At 38.5% G+C, this 22,299-nt stretch overlaps 2 protein-coding genes across 2 annotated transcripts in view; both read left to right on the forward strand.

The window, feature by feature from the left end:
- The first annotated feature begins 606 nt into the window (after positions 1-606).
- The window catches only part of LOC121377958, a 35,976-nt gene continuing 14,283 nt past the window's right edge, over positions 607-22,299 (forward strand). Inside the window, exons 1-4 of the mRNA XM_041506052.1 lie at positions 607-1,026; positions 5,736-8,215; positions 16,397-16,499; positions 21,488-21,749. Of these exons, the coding sequence (XP_041361986.1) occupies positions 1,018-1,026; positions 5,736-8,215; positions 16,397-16,499; positions 21,488-21,749 (2,854 nt within the window). The 5' untranslated portion in view covers positions 607-1,017. The remainder of the gene's footprint in view (positions 1,027-5,735; positions 8,216-16,396; positions 16,500-21,487; positions 21,750-22,299) is intronic.
- LOC121377039 lies at positions 19,201-21,991 on the forward strand. Its single transcript, XM_041504882.1, has 2 exons — positions 19,201-19,527; positions 21,488-21,991. The coding sequence occupies exons 1-2, from the start codon at positions 19,519-19,521 to the stop codon at positions 21,854-21,856; spliced, it is 378 nt and encodes a 125-aa protein (XP_041360816.1). The 5' UTR covers positions 19,201-19,518; the 3' UTR covers positions 21,857-21,991.

Consider the following 22,299-nt stretch of genomic DNA (forward strand, 5'->3'; position numbering starts at 1 on the left):
TATTTAACCTATTCAAGTATTACCACAGCCGAGTAAGTTTGTGTTCACCGTAAAGAGGTGACGAGATATGTGACTGGTACAAATAATGTTTAGAAAGAAAGATTTTGACAGAGGAAGCCCGCTGTCGCCACTTCATGGACTACTCTTTTCGATTAGCAGCAAGGGATCTTTTATATGCCCCATCACATAGACTGGGTAGTACAAATAACGGACATTTAATATACCAGTCGTGGTGCACTGGCTGGAACGAGAAATAGCCCAATAGGCCCACCGACGGGGATCGATCCCAGACCGACCGCGCATCGAGCGAGCGCTTTACCACTGTGTTACGTCCCGCCCCAAATAATGTTTAGATACTTTAAACGTAAATCCATGCATCACAGGTTAAGTGCAGGGGTGGGGGATACTTGTCACACACATCCCTCGCCTCACAAAATCTCTTGAGTTGTAATATTATGATTATTATCAGCCCAGAAAACAGCATGATAAAGTCAGGGTTTAATCTAGGTAGTATTTTGCATTCCAATCTAATGCCTCCAAACACAAGACCTCACAAATCGTTTTATAACAAACGTGCGTCCACCATAGGCTGTTTTTCAGGGCACGGCTATGCAACAATAAGTTTTCTTTGTTATTCACCCCTGGCGTCTTGTGTCCCGTTTTCTGTACGCCATGGTGTTGGATACTTTCGCTCAATAAAGCCCATTGTATTAAACAGGATGGAAAAAGAGGACATTGCTTGCATAAAGCTCATATTTCCTAGCGCAGAACTTTTCACTTGTCACAGTTGCTTATAGGCCCACAGGTGGGACGCATTAAACACATTATTTCTATTTGACTGAGAGCTAAATAGTATTCGCCCATTACTGTTGACGTTTATACTGAACATTGTTGTTGTCGTTCTTCCGGTTGCTGCCCCGGTTTACTGTTGCTACTGCTGCTGTTGTTGCTGCTACTGAAAAACAAATTGTTCACGCAACAGGACATTGCTATCAACGTTGTATTGGACACGTGGCCATGTTTAGGGTAAGTAACATCGGTTGAAAAGGTTCCATCAACTGACGAAATGTGTTGAATTGGACATTTGGCCATGTTTAGGGTAAGTAACATCGGCTGAGAAGGCTCTATCAACTGACGAAGTACGTTGAATTGGACACTTGGCCATGTTTAGGGTAAGTAACATCGGCTGAGAAGGCTCTATCAACTGACGAAGTGCGTTGAATTGGACATTTGGCCATGTTTAGGGTAAGTAACATCGGCTGAGAAGGCTCTATCAACTGACGAAGTGCGTTGAATTGGACATTTGGCCATGTTTAGGGTAAGTAACATCGGCTGAGAAGGCTCTATCAACTGACGAAGTGCGTTGAATTGGACATTTGGCCATGTTTAGGGTAAGTAACATCGGCTGAGAAGGCTCTATCAACTGACGAAGTGCGTTGAATTGGACATTTGGCCATGTTTAGGGTAAGTAACATCGGCTGAGAAGGCTCTATCAACTGACGAAGTGCGTTGAATTGGACATTTGGCCATGTTTAGGGTAAGTAACATCGGCTGAGAAGGCTCTATCAACTGACGAAGTGCGTTGAATTGGACATTTGGCCATGTTTAGGGTAAGTAACATCGGCTGAGAAGGCTCTATCAACTGACGAAGTGCGTTGAATTGGACATTTGGCCATGTTTAGGGTAAGTAACATCGGCTGAGAAGGCTCTATCAACTGACGAAGTGCGTTGAATTGGACATTTGGCCATGTTTAGGGTAAGTAACATCGGCTGAGAAGGCTCTATCAACTGACGAAGTGCGTTGAATTGGACATTTGGCCATGTTTAGGGTAAGTAACATCGGCTGAGAAGGCTCTATCAACTGACGAAGTGCGTTGAATTGGACATTTGGCCATGTTTAGGGTAAGTAACATCGGCTGAGAAGGCTCTATCAACTGACGAAGTGCGTTGAATTGGACATTTGGCCATGTTTAGGGTAAGTAACATCGGCTGAGAAGGCTCTATCAACTGACGAAGTGCGTTGAATTGGACATTTGGCCATGTTTAGGGTAAGTAACATCGGCTGAGAAGGCTCTATCAACTGACGAAGTGCGTTGAATTGGACATTTGGCCATGTTTAGGGTAAGTAACATCGGCTGAGAAGGCTCTATCAACTGACGAAGTGCGTTGAATTGGACATTTGGCCATGTTTAGGGTAAGTAACATCGGCTGAGAAGGCTCTATCAACTGACGAAGTGCGTTGAATTGGACACTTGGCCATGTTTAGGGTAAGTAACATCGGCTGAGAAGGCTCTATCAACTGACGAAGTGCGTTGAATTGGACACTTGGCCATGTTTAGGGTAAGTAACATCGGCTGAGAAGGCTCTATCAACTGACGAAGTGCGTTGAATTGGACACTTGGCCATGTTTAGGGTAAGTAACATCGGCTGAGAAGGCTCTATCAACTGACGAAGTGCGTTGAATTGGACACTTGGCCATGTTTAGGGTAAGTAACATCGGCTGAGAAGGCTCTATCAACTGACGAAGTGCGTTGAATTGGACATTTGGCCATGTTTAGGGTAAGTAACATCGGCTGAGAAGGCTCTATCAACTGACGAAGTGCGTTGAATTGGACATTTGGCCATGTTTAGGGTAAGTAACATCGGCTGAGAAGGCTCTATCAACTGACGAAGTGCGTTGAATTGGACATTTGGCCATGTTTAGGGTAAGTAACATCGGCTGAGAAGGCTCTATCAACTGACGAAGTGCGTTGAATTGGACATTTGGCCATGTTTAGGGTAAGTAACATCGGCTGAGAAGGCTCTATCAACTGACGAAGTGCGTTGAATTGGACATTTGGCCATGTTTAGGGTAAGTAACATCGGCTGAGAAGGCTCTATCAACTGACGAAGTGCGTTGAATTGGACATTTGGCCATGTTTAGGGTAAGTAACATCGGCTGAGAAGGCTCTATCAACTGACGAAGTGCGTTGAATTGGACATTTGGCCATGTTTAGGGTAAGTAACATCGGCTGAGAAGGCTCTATCAACTGACGAAGTGCGTTGAATTGGACATTTGGCCATGTTTAGGGTAAGTAACATCGGCTGAGAAGGCTCTATCAACTGACGAAGTGCGTTGAATTGGACATTTGGCCATGTTTAGGGTAAGTAACATCGGCTGAGAAGGCTCTATCAACTGACGAAGTGCGTTGAATTGGACATTTGGCCATGTTTAGGGTAAGTAACATCGGCTGAGAAGGCTCTATCAACTGACGAAGTGCGTTGAATTGGACATTTGGCCATGTTTAGGGTAAGTAACATCGGCTGAGAAGGCTCTATCAACTGACGAAGTGCGTTGAATTGGACATTTGGCCATGTTTAGGGTAAGTAACATCGGCTGAGAAGGCTCTATCAACTGACGAAGTGCGTTGAATTGGACATTTGGCCATGTTTAGGGTAAGTAACATCGGCTGAGAAGGCTCTATCAACTGACGAAGTGCGTTGAATTGGACATTTGGCCATGAAGGCTCTATCAACTGACGAAGTGCATTGAATTGGACATTTGGCCATGTTTAGGGTAAGTAACATCGGCTGAGAAGGCTCTATCAACTGACGAAGTGCGTTGAATTGGACATTTGGCCATGTTTAGGGTAAGTAACATCGGCTGAGAAGGCTCTATCAACTGACGAAGTGCGTTGAATTGGACACTTGGCCATGTTTAGGGTAAGTAACATCGGCTGAGAAGGCTCTATCAACTGACGAAGTGCGTTGAATTGGACACTTGGCCATGTTTAGGGTAAGTAACATCGGCTGAGAAGGCTCTATCAACTGACGAAGTGCGTTGAATTGGACACTTGGCCATGTTTAGGGTAAGTAACATCGGCTGAGAAGGCTCTATCAACTGACGAAGTGCGTTGAATTGGACACTTGGCCATGTTTAGGGTAAGTAACATCGGCTGAGAAGGCTCTATCAACTGACGAAGTGCGTTGAATTGGACACTTGGCCATGTTTAGGGTAAGTAACATCGGCTGAGAAGGCTCTATCAACTGACGAAGTGCGTTGAATTGGACACTTGGCCATGTTTAGGGTAAGTAACATCGGCTGAGAAGGTTCTCTGGATCAAGTTCTGTTGGCCAGACTGGTTTCGTCCTTTAGTTCCAAAGGAACGAATTGTTATTTTCTTAACGATACCTCAGCATATTTTAAACTACGGTTATTTAAGTGTAACATTATTATTATTATTTCGGAACCAGATCTATATACCTTGTTCCAGCAAATATTTTTAATGATTTTGTCAATAATTCCAAATTGTCTTGAAGTAAAGATAAAAGAAAAACTGTTTTAGGAAAAAAATCTACTTTTTGTCTACATTACATTGGTCAAAATATAAATAAAGCAACTATACTCGTTCACTGTAGGAATGTTGTCCGCTCACGGAGTTTGAAATTACAGATTTATTAGGTTGTCCTACTAAACTCTGTATTTGATTATTATTTTATTCGTGCCCTTTCTGTGTGTGTGTGTGTGTGTGTGTGTTGTGTGTGTATAGTATGTGTGTGTGTATGTGTGTGTGTGTCTGTGTGCGTGTGTGTGAGCGTGTGTGTGTGTCTGCGTGTCTGTCCCTGCTTGTGTGTGTCTCTGTATGTGTGTGTGGTGTGTATGTCTGTGTCTGTGTGTCTGTGAGTGTGTTGTGTGGCGTGTGTATGTCTGTGTGTGCGTGTCTGTGTCTATGTGTGTGCGTGTGTGTGTTGTGTGTGCGTATGTGTGTGCGTTGCGTGTGTGTCTGCGTGTCTGTGCCTGTCTGTGTGTCTCTCGTTATGTGTGTGTGGTGTGTGTGTATGTCTGTGTGTGTGTGTGTCTGGTGTGTCGTGTGTGTATCTGTGTGTGTGTATGTACGTGGCTATATGTGTGCGTTTGTGTGTCGGTGTATGTGCGGTGTGTGTGGGGTGGGTAGGTGGTTGTGTGTGTGTGTGTGTGTGTGTGTGTGTGTGTGTGTATGTGTGTGTCTGTATGTCTGTGCGTGTGTGTGTCTGTGTACCTGTGTGTGGCAAAAACATATTCCCTATCACTCTCTATATCCATATCCTAACACATACAGACACACACGGACAGACACACAGAGACACACACACACACACACACACAGAGAAACACAGACACACATACATACATACACACATATGTATGAGCAGACAACATTCGTCACTGTCAGAGAGTATTGCAGGTTTATATACTTGTTGATCAATGTTTGCACAATTTGCACATAAAATAGTTTTCCTTTTCTTTTTACTTCAGGCCAAACTGGAATTATTGACCACCACCCCCACCTAACACACACACATGGATATAGAGAGTGATAGGGAATATGTTGTTGCTAAGTAAGCTTCTCCTTCCAAAAACCAGAAAACGATATTTTATATACACCTTCACATAGACACAACAGTACAAATAATGAACTTTGATGGGGCACTGGCAGAGATTAAAAGTAAATCCAGATATATCAAAACAAATTGTTTACATATAACACACACTAACAAACACACACTCGTCCAGTAATATAGTATTGTATAATTACTCAGTTATTACAACTACTAATACAAACTAAATAAAGATTTTCATAACTGTCTTTGCATTTACCATAGTTTGACACCCAATAGCCGATGTATTTTTCGTGCTGGTGTGTTGATCTATTTCATAACTGTTTCCTCCTGTTCTTGTGTATTCTCTTTCTTTGGACTTTTGTTTTATTTTCTAGGTCAGAGCTTTCATCTTCATCCTGGTAATCTGTAAGGTGACATCTGATGCATCATCTGAATGGCACATGCAAACGATCACCTGTCCCACAAAGATATCTAAAACATACAAAGGATTATTTGCAAACTGTAGGGGTCTTAACTTGACTACGGTTCCTGACCTAGAAGGTAACATAACAGCACTAGATCTCAGTGAGAACCGGATAAATCTAACAGGAAGTGACTTTACCAGGTATTCATATCTGGTATACTTGAATCTTGAAGGTAATGGTCTGAATAGACTTCCATTCGATGTGTTCACTGGATGTGGAAAGCTGAAATTCTTAAATTTAAAACACAACAATCTAAACTACAGCCTCAGCTTATTTCCTGAAAACGTCTTCACTCCTCTGCACGTCCTAGAGGCACTGGACATTGGTAATAATAATAATGCGGCTTTGACATTTCCCGACAGTGTAGTTAAACCACTAAAACATCTTAAAACGATTACAATAGATACAACTTCTAATTTCACGTTTGGAGAGGGTTTTCGAAATCTTCGCAGTCTTGAAGTTCTGTGTTTGTCAGGGAATGAAGCGGATTGTGGAATTGTAGAACTTTACAATGATACGTTCTCGGTGTTCAATTCATCCAGTTTGCAGACGCTCGATCTTTCATTTTGTAGACATCTAAGAAATATACATTTAGATTCTTTTTCACCATTGCTCAGTTTAAAAGTACTTAACCTGAAGAAAGCACACAACCTAGGCCTATCTGGAGCCTTATTAGGAATGTATAGTTTACAAAATAGAACTATGAAGTCCATAAATTTGGAAGCAGTAACGTTTCTTCAAAAATGGAACTTCCCCACAGAAAGGTGTGTACAAGATCAAATACTAACAAAAGACAAATTGCAATATTTGTCTACAATTTGTCTCTCTAGTCTGAATTTGGCAAACAATCACATCCTCTTCATTGATACAGCATATACATCCAACAGAACAGTTTCCAGTTGTCTGATTTATCTGTACCTTCGTGGAAACGCCTTTTATTTACAATTAAACATTGTGTCTGTGTATCACGTTATTCGACAAATGAAATTAAAATATATAGATGTATCATCCAACCAATGGTGTGGCCATCCCCCTCCAAATAATTACTTTGATCATACATCGTCAATAACATTATTTGTAACATTGCCTACAACCCTAGAAACAATTGTTTATGATGAAACTAATTCATTAGTTGATCTTAAAACATACATTACAGTGGCGTTTAATGCAAGTAATAATCTGAGAAATCTTTCTATCAGCTACAATGAGAACATGATACTGGAAGGGTCTGTTACTGGACTGAACAAGCTTACAACACTGAGAATAGAACACAATGGAAATATGTCACTTTCAGAATCATTTTTTGATAATTTCCCAAGTCTGAAAAACCTCAACATGACTGGGGTGCATCTACCAAAACGGTATTTCCAAAAAGAGTCGATTCGGCTATTTAGAAACCTGACAAATCTGGAAAACCTCGACCTCTCCTCTAGTAACCTGTTCCATTTTCCAAAACAGTCGTTTCGTCACAACCGCTTTCTCAAGAACCTCTTACTGTCACACAACAACTTTCAGAGTATGTTATTCTCCATCGAATGTGTTCCACATTTGGAGACTTTAGATTTATCTTATAATCATATCAAAACGTTGGATCGGGGTACCAGAAATTCGTTGGACAGTCATACTAAAAGTAAGTCGAATTTTATTTTGAAACTAAACAACAATCAATTAAGCTGCATGTGTGAAAATATCGATTTCGTTGTCTGGTTCAAACAGACGGGTTATATTTCAAATCATAATGACATACAATGCACGAAGAATAATAATAAAGTTGTTAATTTTGAAGACATCCATCTTGAAGCATTATGGCACGAATGTACAGGAAAACCAGCGTTTTACATCGTGTCGTCCATGTTTTCATTGCTGATCTCTGCAGCTCTGTGTTCCTTTCTTGTAGTGAAGCATAAGTCTCAGATTCTTGTGTTTTTCCACAGACTGTTTCGCGGGGTCGCTGGACTCCCAACAAGAGCAGACTTCAGGTATGATGTTTTTATTGGATACGCTGATAAAGACAGTGACTTTGCGTGCATGCAACTGAGAGAGATCCTGGAGGATAAATGTCATTTTCGAGTTTATCTCCACGATCGCGACAGTGAGTTGGGTGGCTTGAGAGCCATCTCTATTCTTGATGGAGTCCGAAACAGCTGGAAGATGGTCCTGGTTTTGTCACAGAACTTCGTCACTGACGACTGGTCTATATACACGATGCATGCCGTAGCTCTGTACGCTGCCTCTGGTCGCATACCAAAAAGGCTGATCATTCTCCTGGATCGAGCGAATCCGTGCGAGGTTCCAGACACCCTCCTCTGCATTGTAGACGAAGACACGATTCTACCAATCCCACGTCCTAATGATGACGGTTCATGGGACCACTTACGGCGTCTTCTGAAGTGATTTTCACGAATTTCAATCCACCAAAGTATCGAGTGGACGAGGTGTAATGCAATGGTGAAACATTCGAGTGAGATGCTACGAGTCTAGGAAGAAATTCTTTTCTTAGACTATTCTCTACTAGTGTCTCAAATCGGTATGAAAGACCGTGGCGTACGTTGTCTTGTCTGTTAGAAAGTGTATCTCGCTTGATGTGCGGTCAGTTTGGGATCGATCCCTGTCAGTGGACCCATTGGGCTATTTCTCGTTCCAGCCAGTGCACCACGACTGGTATCTCAAAACCCGTGGTCTGTGGGATGGTGCATATAAAAGATCCCTTGATACCAATGGAAACATGTGGCTGGTTTCCTCTCTAAGACTATATATGCTATATAGCTGGTATGTCAAATGTGTGATATCCAACAGCCAATGATTAATAAATCAATGTGCTGTAGTGATGTCGTTAAACAAAAGAAACTTTATATTTTAAATGATCTATTGTTGCTATCTGGTGTGAGTATCTTATGTGAGAAAGTATTTGTTGTTTTTCCTTTTAGGCTTTACTTTGCTCAATTCTCGTTAGCAGATGAACATAAATGTCCCTTAAAGGGATTTCGTTCTCAAATAAAAAACCAAAAGAATAATATTCGTTAATATACTTAAAAGTAATTATTTTACATAAATATTGCTGATATTATTGAGAAAGAAAAACACTTTTACATGCCATTAATTGACAAGAGTTATGCACTAAAATCAGCAGAACATAAAATTTCCTTTTTTGTGGTAGTACTAAACCAAATAACTTCCGGCTGGGTCAAAATTCGAAGTGCACAGAACCTTTAATAGAGATGTTAACATCATAAGTCCTGTGATAGATGATAAATGTGAGTGTAGTTTCATCTGGACAAAACATGTATGCAATTGTATTTCATCTAGTATCACTGTGTTATATAGTCTTCTGCTTGAAACATGTATTGGGTACCTGTAAAAAAGTACTTAAATTTTGTGCGGAACTAGGGTAGTCATAGACGCTACCCGTTATCTATGAAATTAGCAGCTTGACCCCCGATTTTTTAAATTCACTTTAAGGGTGAGGGGTGGTAGTATTTATATCCGTGTTGTTTATGTCGACTGATACGTTGCAGGTAGAAGTTTTAGCCACATATGTTACTATTGACGTCTATGGGATTTAATTTGGTAGTATACACCCTATAGCACATATTCAGTGCATAATAAAAAATATTATGATTTTGTCATTTAATTTAATTAAACTATATTGATTGATTAATAAGCCGTCACTCGACCATACAAGTTCACAATGACCTTGACCCTGACAATAATCACTGTACATGGCTCTGAATGGAGTTTAAATCAAAGTTAGCACTGAGGAAAAGTTGGTTTTGCCCTATAATTCATACTGTAAAGATTTCATTAATTTCTTTTTACATGGCACTGGCGTAGGAAGCGGGGGTGGGGGGGGGGGGCAAGGGGGGCATGTGCTCCCCTTTCAGATATTTTGCTTTATATTTGCTTTATAATAGTGTAAAAGTGTGTAATCATAAAAGTGTGCCCCCCCCCCCCCCCCCCCCCCCCCCCATCTACGCCATTGCATGGTATTTGACTTGCCATATACAACTGCTCTTAAATATGGTATTATATACATATAGGCAACGTGAACTAAGATTTTAATAGCAATTTATTTTTACATTAAAAATAACATGGATCAATAGTGGGGATAATGTCTTTAACTTCCATTAACAGTTAATTTTTCATGTATGAAATTCTGAAAACTCAACTTTGTAAAGAACTTGTTTTTTATTGTCATTTTGACATATTTATAGGGTGCTATGTTATATTTTAGACACATTTGTAGTTTTATGCAAAATTTTATTTTAATTTGAAGAAAACGTTTACCAAAGATATAAATAAATTTGTTGTCACTATCGTGTCTTCTGTTCTTATTTATACATAACAATAAGCTTGTTAAACATATCTTTAGATCTTCAGATCAAAATATTTTTTTTTAAATAATAATCACTTAGCTTGCTCCCAAGGAATCCATTTTAAGTTTATACTACATTCAGAACCAATTTTTTTCAGATTTCATTATCTGTCTTGGAGTAAGTTGATAATTTTTATTTTATTGTTAAAGCTGTATTACCCAGTCTTACTAGCTAAATACTATGCTGGATTACAAGTTGTAGGAATACCTCCAATATACATATTGTATTCATCTGGATTAGAAACTGATGAAAGAACATAGATGTTTGGGTAATTATGTCCTTAAAAAACAAGGGGGGGGGGGGGTAGTAATACATTTTTAAAATATGTGAAATCTGGATGATAATTCCAGATATCACAAATAGTTAAAACCTCCAACTACAGAAGGCTATAAATAAAATATAGTCAGGAATATTGGTGGTTGCCAATGGGTTTGATGGTCCATTATGAAAATCGGCATGGCCAATGGATGTGAAATTCCCACAGCTGGTGACTTGAAGACACCCACAGCTGGTGACTTGAAGACACCCACACCCAGCATACATGATTTACTCCAACACTGATGTTCAGAACATTAAGTCATTACTTCATACAGTTACATTCATGTTGATTTTTCCTTCTTGGGACACTTTGTTTTTTTCATAGTGATATTTCTTTGGTGTGCCTGTTGAGGACTTCATAATCTAGGGGTCAGTCAAGTACATGTGTTTAAATGTAATTCTTGAAAGGAGTTAACGTACTCTGAATATACATGTTGTTGCTACATACCGGTATATAGCTGAGCAGACACCCCAACTGACAGTAAATATCTTCAGTATTATTTAAAAACATTTGTTTGGTTTAATATGACATATTGCATTTGTACAGAACTGTATGAAATATATATGTCTTGTGAGGTGCACATTATATTAGGTTGCACTGTAGAAATAACAGTTTCAGTGGAGTTGTCACACCAAAAATCTCGGTTATCATAAAAACACATAGTTGGACACTTTTTGAAAAATGTATGTTATCTGTATAGGTAGTACTAAACCAGATACCTTCCGGCTGAGTCAAAGTTCGAGGTGCACAGAACGTTTGATAGAGAAATTAACACCACACTTCCTGTGATTTGTGACAAATGTGAGTGTGTTGGCTGTAAAAAAAAATAGTTTCATCTGGGCAAAAAAATGTATGCAATTTTATTTCATCTAGTACCACTGTGTCAACTAGCCTCTTGTTTGAAACATGCATGGGGTACCTGTAAAAAATTACTCGAATTTTGTGCGGAACTAGGGTAGTTATTGACGCTACCCGTTATCTCAGACATGAGCAGCTTGACCCCCATTTTTTGTGTTCACTTTAACGGTGAGGGGTGGTATTATTTATGTCCGTGGCGTTTAGTACCACTGTGTCAAGTAGCCTTGTGTGGGGTACCTGTAAAACAAAAAATAGTTGTGCTGAACTACGGTAGTCATAGACGCTACTCGTTATCTCTGAAATGAGCAGCTTGACCGACATTTTTTAATTCACTTCATATGTCACTATTGTCGCCTATGGGATTTGATTTGGTAGTATACACCCTTATGGTGCTGGATTTGGTCGGTATTTTGTTGAATGTGAATCTTTTTCATTGTCAGGGCGACCAACCTAATAAAATAAAAATCCGGATTTTTCTGATATGTTAATTTTTATGCGCACGAACGCCTTTTTCAAAACAATAATTTAAAGAGCGCGAAAACGTAATTTTCATAAAAGTCATTTTAAACAGTGCGAAAAATGTCATGTTTGATATATATTTGCAAAATGGCAATACAAATGAATATATCATTATTTATATGTAAATTGGAACTCTCATAAAAAAGACACCCCCCCCCCCCACCACACACACACACACACACACACACACACACACACACACACACACCTTACACACACCTAAAATCAGTGAATTTGAAAATATTTCCGGATATTTAGCATCAATTCCGGAATTTAAAGTACGTGATGAAAATTCCGGGTTTTTTGGAAAATTCCGGAAAGTTGGTCGGCCTGCATTGTTTTTTCTTCAGTAGTTTAAAAAGCTACCATTTATACACGTGGAGCATTTATCTCTACAATCTTTGTTTTATTAATCTTCAAAACCTTTTAACTACTTTTTTCTTATAAAAGAAAACAAAAACATTACAAAAAACTGGTAAGTTGTATACTCTCCCAAAAACGTTCTGTGACACCTAACTTCTGCATCATTTACTACATCAGTTAAAGGGACATTCCTGAGTTTGCTGCATTGTATGATGTTTCCGACTAATAAAATATTTCTACGATTAAACTTACATATTAAATATATTTTCTTGTTTAGAATACCAGTATCTGTATATTCAGTGTGTTTCTGGTCGTCTTAATATTGTAAGAAGCCCAAACTGGATTTGGTCTTCAAATAATTTCGTACGTACAAATAATATTTTGGGAAATAAAATGAAATTTAACCTAGTACAAATATTAGAACGACCAGAAACACGTTTAATATACAGCCACTAACATTTTATGCAGAAAGAAAAAAATTCGATATGTAATTACCGTAATTAAAATGTCTGTTAGTCGACAACATCTTAAAAATTGCAGCAAACTCAGGAATGCCCTTTTAAGGCTTAGCCCAATATCCGTTCACATAACCCTTATCAAACGTCTGTCTTCGCCATACGCGTGCTGGTAACCTGTTATAACTACTTTGTGTAAACCAGGATGTTGTGACAAGCAATACAACTAACGGAACATCACAGCTCTAAAGTCTCTGTTAGTCGATAACATCTTACAAATTGCAGCAAACTCAGGAATGTCCCTTTAAATCAGTATTTCGTGTAAATAGTTTTAAATGTGTTAAGCATGCACACATTCACGTATACATAGAGACATAGATACATAGATACATACACTATATAAGCTATGCAGCTGCCACTCTATCACTCCCCTGAACTTAATACAATCCGTGCTTATATCGTGCTTCTATCCAATTACACGCTGTTCTAGGCACACACCGCAGCTATGTGGCTGTCTTTCTGTTGCTCTGTGCGGAAGCCGGTACCAAGCTATGAACCCAGTACCTACCAGACTTAGGTCCGATGGCTCCCATACGCGTGTGAAATCTAATATCAGTATCGCGATACCTTGAATCTACCCACAATCTAACTCAGGCAGCAATTACTAACTGCCCACATTTTGGTTTTCATGTCTAGATCTGTTTTGTAAAATATTTTCCTTCTTGTATTAAAGGCGGATACCCTAGTATAGTATCCTGTGGGAAGCGCAAATAAAAGATCCCTTGCTGCTAATCGGAAGAGTAGCCCATGTAGTGGCGACAGCGGGTTTCCTCTCAAAATCTGTGTGGTCCTTAACCATATGTCTGACACCATATAACCGTAAATAAAATGTGTTGAGTGCGTCGTTAAATAAAACATTTCTTTCTTTCTATTTTGAATTTCAAAATGGCCGCCATTAGGTTTAATGTATATTGAAACTAGGATTCTAAGGCACATAAAACTATTATATCAAAATCTATGCTCGTGTTTAAAGGAACTATGAATCCAGTGGTGCATAAGAAAAGAAAGTAGCCCAGTGGTAAAGCGTTCACTTGATGCGCGGTCGGTGTGGAATTGATCTTCGTCGATGGGCCCATTGGGCTATTTCTCGTTCCAGCCAGTACACCACGACTGGTATATCCAAAGTCTTGGTATGAGTTGTCCTGTCTGTGGAATGGTGCAGATAAAAGATCCCTTGCTGCTAATAAAAAAGTGTAGCCCATGAAGTGACACCGGGTTTCCTTTCTCAATGTCTGTGTAGTCCTTAGCCATATGCCCGACGGCATATAACCGTAAATACAATGTGTTGAGTGCTTCATTAAAGACAACATTTCCTTCCTTCCATATTTGTCCCAAAAATTATGGATATACTGAATGACAAAAGAAACACATCTAATTACAAATGGCCTGTATATAATCCTCACCGTGTTGATTACAGTATGATACTAATTAAAACACATCTAATTACAAATGGCCTGTATATAATCTTCACCGTGTTGATTACAATATGATACTAATTAAAACACATCTAATAACAAATGCCCTGTATATATAATCCTCACCGTGTTGATTACAGTATGATACTAATTAAAACACATCTAATTACAAATGTCCTGTATGTAAATCCTCACCGTGTTGATTACAGTATGATACTAATTAAAACACATCTAATTGCAAATGCCCTGTATATAATCCTCGCCGTGTTGATTATAGTATGACACTAATTAAAACACGTCTAATTACAAATGCCCTGTATATAATCCTCGCCGTGTTGATTACAGTATGATACTAATTAAAACACATCTAATTACAAATGCCCTGTATATAATCCTCACCGTGTCGATTACAGTATGATACTAATTAAAACACATCTAATTACAAATGCCCTGTATATAATCCTCGCCGTGTTGATTACAGTGTGATACTAATTAAAACACATCTAATTACAAATGCCCTGTATATAATCCTCACCGTGTCGATTACAGTATGATACTAATTAAAACACATCTAATTACAAATGCCCTGTATATAATCCTCACCGTGTTGATTACAGTGTGATACTAATTAAAACAAACCTGGAAATCACCAAATGCCCTGTATATAATCCTCACCGTGTTGATTACAGTATGATACTAATTAAAACACATCTAATTACAAATGGCCTGTATATAATCCTCACCGTGTTGATTACAGTGTGATACTAATTAAAACACATCTAATTACAAATGGCCTGTATATAATCCTCACCGTGTTGATTACAGTGTGATACTAATTAAAACACATCTAAATACAAATGGCCTGTATATAATCCTCACCGTGTCGATTACAGTGTGATACTAATTAAAACACATCTGATTACAAATGGCCTGTATATAATCCTCACCGTGTCGAATACAGTGTGATACTAATTAAAACACATCTGATTACAAATGCCCTGTATATAATCCTAACCGTGTCGATTACAGTGTGATACTAATTAAAACACATCTAATTACAAATGCCCTGTATATAATCCTCACCGTGTCGATTACAGTGTGATACTAATTAAAACACATCTAAATACAAATGGCCTGTATATAATCCTCACCGTGTTGATTACAGTGTGATACTAATTAAAACACATCTAATTACAAATGGCCTGTATATAATTCTCACAGTGTTGATTACAGTGTGATACTAATTAAAACACATCTAATTACAAATGGCCTGTATATAATTCTCAGTGTTGATTACAGTGTGATACTAATTCTCACCGTGTTGAATACAGTATGATACTAATTAAAACACATCTAATTACAGATGCCCTGTATATAATCCTCACCGTGTTAATTACAGTGTGATACTAATTAAAACACATCTAATTACAAATGGCCTGTATATAATCCTCATCGTGTTGATTACAGTGTGATACTAATTAAAACACATCTAATTACAAATGCCCTGTATATAATCCTCACCGTGTTGATTACAGTGTGATACTAATTAAAACACATCTAATTACAAATGCCCTGTATATAATCCTCACCGTGTCGAATACAGTGTGATACTAATTAAAACACATCTAATTACAAATGGCCTGTATATAATCCTCACCGTGTCGATTACAGTGTGATACTAATTAAAACACATCTAATTACAAATGGCCTGTATATAATCCTCATCGTGTTGATTACAGTGTGATACTAATTAAAACACATCTAATTACAAATGCCCTGTATATAATCCTCACCGTGTCGATTACAGTGTGATACTAATTAAAACACATCTAAATACAAATGGCCTGTATATAATCCTCACCGTGTTGATTACAGTGTGATACTAATTAAAACACATCTAATTACAAATGGCCTGTATATAATTCTCACAGTGTTGATTACAGTGTGATACTAATTAAAACACATCTAATTACAAATGGCCTGTATATAATTCTCAATGTTGATTATAGTGTGATACTAATTCTCACCGTGTTGAATACAGTATGATACTAATTAAAACACATCTAATTACAGATGCCCTGTATATAATCCTCACCGTGTTGATTACAGTGTGATACTAATTAAAACACATCTAATTACAAATGGCCTGTATATAATCCTCACCGTGTTGATTACAGTGTGATACTAATTAAAACACATCTAATTACAGATGCCCTGTATATAATCCTCACCGTGTTGATTACAGTGTGATACTAATTAAAACACATCTAATTACAGATGCCCTGTATATAATCCTCACCGTGTCGATTACAGTGTGATACTAATTAAAACACATCTAATTACAAATGCCCTGTATATAATCCTCACCGTGTCGATTACAGTGTGATACTAATTAAAACACATCTAATTACAAATGCCCTTTATATAATCCTCACCGTGTCGATTACAGTGTGATACTAATTAAAACACATCTAATTACAAATGCCCTGTATATAATCCTCACCGTGTTGATTACAGTGTCATACTAATTAAAACACATCTAATTACAAATGGCCTGTATATATTCCTCACCGTGTTGATTACAGTGTGATACTAATTAAAACACATCTAATTACAAATGGCCTGTATATAATCCTCACCGTGTTGGTTACAGTATGATACTAATTAAAACACATCTAATTACAAATTGGCTGTATATAATCATCACCTTGTTGATTACAGTATGATACTAATTAAAACAAATCTGGAAATCTGTAGAATAGTTGCTGTTATGTATAGTTGCGTTGTATAACACATGTCCATCTCTGAAATCACCTTTGATCTACCGTATGCCCTTGACGATTAATTATGGAGATTTCCGGTGTATTTGTTTTCATAAAACTACCCCCGCCCGCTACCGACCCTGGACGAGTTGCTTGTACTCCCGTTCACATGCCAGCGCGGGCGATTCCGTCTCCCACACTCCAAACACTTTCCTATCCATACGTCGACACCTGCGCCCATGACAGGCGTGCGGTACAACAACTTTCTCTGAATGTGCACATAAAAACCTGACCAGGAATATTTTCTCTATACATTGCTGGATTATATTACATTTTAGTTTTTGTAGGTGTTTGTAATACCAAATATAATAGTCTACCTCTCCCCCCCCCCCCCCCCCCCCCCCCCCCCCCCCCCCCCCCCCCCCCCCCCCCCCCCCTCCCCCCCACCCCCCCAACCCTTCCACGAGTTAATAATTCTGGAACAACCCAGAGATCGGGTGCATTATAGCCAACCTGCGTACACCCCAAGGACCTAGGCACGGTTACTACAGGTGTGTCACTGGTGTTTAACACACTGAATTCTTCATTCAAATAGAGCCACAACAATGAAACGTTATTATTAGATTGTATCTACACACCCAACATTATATTCAAATGTACCTCGGCAGTTATTATATTCAACCTATTCAAGTATTACCACAGCCGAGTAAGTTTGTGTACACAGTAAGGCCACCTATTTTTTATTAAATGGTTTACGGATTTTTTTCCACAAAATATATGTAGGTGGTCGAAATAAAAATAAAAATAAAAGTTTTGGATCCATTTTTTTATTAATTTTTTTCTGACCAATTTTTTTCTGTCGGAGTGAAAAAAAAGAAAATTTTCAAATCCAGATTATTCATCATGAAACACACACACACACACACACACACACATATATGTTGCAAATGGATTTTGTGGTTGCACGTACTTTCTCATTCACTACCATTCTGCTTCCCGGGTTATTTAATACGCCACTCTTGCATGTAGCATTGGTTTCAATATATTTTGTCCTTTTAAATACACAGGTATGATACTACAAGTCATGGAAAATGCCTAAAGTACTTCATAATAATTTGAGGATATTATATTATAAAAGAAATTTACAAAAGTTCATGCAAGATTTTGGATGGAAATTTGTTTTTATTAATAGTTTCAAATCTTGTCACACAAGTATCATGCCCGATATATTTAAGATACAACAAAATGTCTTTATATCAGCGTAGTCTTAAAGTGACATACCCTAGTTTCTAAAAACGCACGTTCATCTGAATATAATGGTTATCGAGACAAGCTCTCATTACTTTTAAATAGTATTTCCCTGTTTAAACATCACAGACTTTAACTTCTCTCTGTTATAACCTTATCCAAAGGTGGGTTGCAGGTTTGTATATTAACTAAACTCAGTGTCCATATTCACTGGCTGAAATTAGGGTATGCGCCTTTAATAGATATGAAGTACACTCATTTAATAGTTCGCATGTTCTTTTCTTTCAGTTACAGTATTTATATCTCGTTCGACTCATTTTTGGGGCGAAACGACTCCGTACGAATAAGATTTTAGAACGAACCAACCCTGGGTGAACGGGTCTAAGGGCAAAACAACACAAGGTTCGAAATGGTTTTAGGGTGAAACGACCCGGATTCAACAGAAATTGGTCTGCACATGTCGTAATTTTACTGCTTTGGCATTCAGGCATATAAATACAGTATTATACATAGATGCTTATTGATTTATACTTTTGATATGTATTTATGATGTTGAATTAGTTAATACAGACATACTACGATAAACTGTTCAATTCTGCTACTTGAAATTCTGATTTCGACATATAGCCGCTTTCCGCAAGTATCAATAACAACAACAACAAGATGGTGGCCATGCACCTGTGCACCCGCACAGTACACGGCAAAGTCAAAACGCAACGTACTTCTGAATAAATAATTTAACAAAGACAGAATATGTTTTGACAAGTATAATTTTGGGAAAAATACCCTTGAATTACTTTCTTTTTTTTCTTTCTTTTTTTGGTTAGAACGGCGGTGAAAATTTTTAAAAAATGTAGGTTTGCATTTTTATTTTTCCAGCGGGACTTTTTAATGAACTTCGGCGGATCCGTAAACCTATTAATCAAAAACGACTGGCCTAAAGAGTTGACGAGATATGTGACTGGTAGAAATAGTGCTGGGTACTTTCGCTCAATAAAGCCCAATGTATTAAACAGGTTGGAGATAGAGGACATTGCTTGCATAAAGCTCATATTTCGTAGCGCAGAACTTTTCACTGGTCACAGTTGCTTATAGGCCCACAGGTGTAACGCATTAAACAAATTATTTCTATTTGACTGAGAGCTAAATAGTATTCGCCCTATTAGCTCATTACTGTTGACGTTTATACTGAACATTGTTGTTGTCGTTCTTCCGATTGCTGCTCCGGTTTACTGTTGCTGCTGCTGTTGTTGCTGCTACTGAAAAACAAATTGTTCACGCAACAGGACATTGCTATCAACGTTGAATTGGACACTTGGCCATGTTTAGGGTAAGTAACATCGGCTGAGAAGGTTCTCTGGATCAAGTTCTGTTGGCCAGACTGGTTTCGTCCTTTAGTTCCAAAGGATCGAATTGTTATTTTCTTAACGATACCTCAGCATATTTTAAACTACGGTTATTTAAGTGTAACATTATTATTCTTATTTCGGAACCAGATCTATATACCTTGTTCCAGCAAATATTTTTAATGATTTTGTCAATAATTCCAGATTGTCTTGAAGTAAAGATAAAAGAAAAACTGTTTTAGGAAAAAAATCAACTTTTTGTCTTTATTACATTGGTCAAAATATAAATAAAGCAACAATACTCGCTCATTGTAGGAATGTTGTCTGCTCACGGAGTTTGAAATTACAGATTTATTAGGTTGTCCTACTAAACTCTGTATTTGATTATTATTTTATTCGTGCCCTTTCTGTGTGTTTGTGTGTGTGTGTGTGTGTGTGTGTGTGTGTTGTGTGTGTGTATAGTATGTGCGTGTGTGTGTGTGAGCGTGTGTGTGTGTCTGCGTGTCTGTCCCTGCCTGTGTATGTCTGTATGTGTGTGTGTGGTGTGTATGTCTGCGTATGTGTGTGTATGTCTACGTATGTGTGTGTGTGTTGTGTGTGTGTGGTGTGTGTATGTGTGTGCGTGTTTGTGTCTATGCGTGTGCGTGTGTGTGTTGTATGTGCGAGTGTGTGAGCGGAGCGTGTGTGTCTGCGCATGTGTGTATCGCTGTATGTGTGTGTGGTGTGTGTGTCTGTGTGTGTGTGTCTGTATGTGTGGTGTGTGTGTGGTGTGTGTGTGTCTGGTGTGTCGTGTGTATCTGTGTGTGTGTGTGTCTGTGTGTGTGTGTGGTGGCGTGTGTATGTGTGTGTGTGCATGTCTGTGTCTATGTGTGTGCGTGTGTGTGTTGTGTGTGTGTGAGTGTGTATGTGTCTGCGTGTCTGTCCCTGCCTGTGTGTGTCTCTGTATGTGTGTGTGCTGTGTATGTATGTGTTTGTGTGTGTCTGTGTGTGTGCGCGGAGCGTGTGTGTCTGCGTGTCTGTGCCTGTCTGTGTGTCTCTCTGTATGTGTGTGTGGTGTGTGTATGTGTGTGTGGTGTGTGTGTCTGTGTGTGTCGTGTGTATCTGTGTGTGTCTGTGTGTGTGTCTCTGTGTGTGTCTCTGTGTGTGTCTCTGTATGTATGTGTGTGTATGTGCGTGTGTGTGTCTGTGTACCTGTGTGTGGCAACAACATATTCCCTATCACTCTCTATATCCATATCCTAACACATACAGACACACACGGACACACACAGAGACACACACAGAGAGAGAGACACACACACAGACACACATACATACATACACACATATGTATGAGCAGACGACATTCTTCACTGTTGGAGAGTATTGCAGGTTTATATACTTCTTGATCAATGTTTGCATAATTCGCACATAAAATAGTTTTCCTTTTCTTTTTACTTCAAGCCAAACTGGAATTACTGACCACCACCCCCACCCAACACACACACACACACCACAACCATCACCACCACCAAACCCAAAACATATTAGGATATGGATATAGAGAGTGCTAGGGAATATGTTGTTGCCAAGTACGCTTCTCCTTCCAAAAACCAGAAAACTATCTTTTATATACACCTTCACACAGACACAACAGTACAAATAATGAACTTAGATGGGGCACTGGCAGGGATTAAAAGTAAATCCAGATATATCAAAACAAATTGTTTACATATAACACGCCCTAACAAACACACACTCGTCCAGTAATATAGTACTGTATAATTACTCAGTTATTACAACTACTAATAAAAACTAAATAAAGATTTTCATAACTGTTTTTGCATTTACCATAGTTTGACTCCCAATAGCCGATGTATTTTGTGTGCGTGCCGTTCTATTCATTAACTGTTTCCTCCTGTTCTTGTGTATTCTCTTTGTTTAGACTTTTGTTTTATTTTTTAGGTCAGAGCTTTCATCTTCATCCTGGTAATCTGTAAGGTGTCATCTGATGCATCATCTAAAGGGCACACGCAAACGATCAGCTGTCCCACACAGATATCTAAAACATACAAAGGATTATTTGCAAACTGTAGGGGTCTTAACTTGACTACGGTTCCTGACCTAGAAGGTAACATAGCAGCACTAGATCTCAGTGAGAACCGGATAAATCTAACAGGAAGTGACTTTATGAGGTATCCATATCTGGTGTACTTGAATCTTGAAGGTAATGGTCTGAATAGACTTCCATTCGATGTGTTCACTGGATGTGGAAAGCTGAAATTCTTAAATTTAAAACAACAATCTAAACTACAGCCTCAGATCATTTCCTGAAAACGTCTTCACTCCTCTGCACGTCCTAGAGGCACTGGACATTGGTAATAATAATAATGCGGCTTTGACATTTCCCGACAGTGTAGTTAAACCACTAACAAATCTTACAAATATTACAATAGATACATCTTCTAATTTCAAATTTGGAGAGGGTTTTCGAAATCTTCGCAGTCTTGAAGTTCTGTGTTTGTCAGGGAATGAAGCAGATTGTGGAATTGTAGAACTTTACAATGATACGTTCTCAGTGTTCAATTCATCCACTTTGCAGACGCTCGATCTTTCATTTTGTGGACATCTAAGAAATATACATTTAGATTCTTTTTCTCCATTGCTCAGTTTGAAAGTACTTGACCTGAAGAAAGCACACAACCTAGGTCTGTCTGGAGCCTTATTGGGAATGTATGGTTTGCAAAATAGAACTATCAAGTTCATAAATTTAGAAA

The sequence above is a fragment of the Gigantopelta aegis genome, chromosome 7 (assembly GCF_016097555.1).
Source record: "Gigantopelta aegis isolate Gae_Host chromosome 7, Gae_host_genome, whole genome shotgun sequence".
Classification (NCBI taxonomy): domain Eukaryota; kingdom Metazoa; phylum Mollusca; class Gastropoda; order Neomphalida; family Peltospiridae; genus Gigantopelta; species Gigantopelta aegis.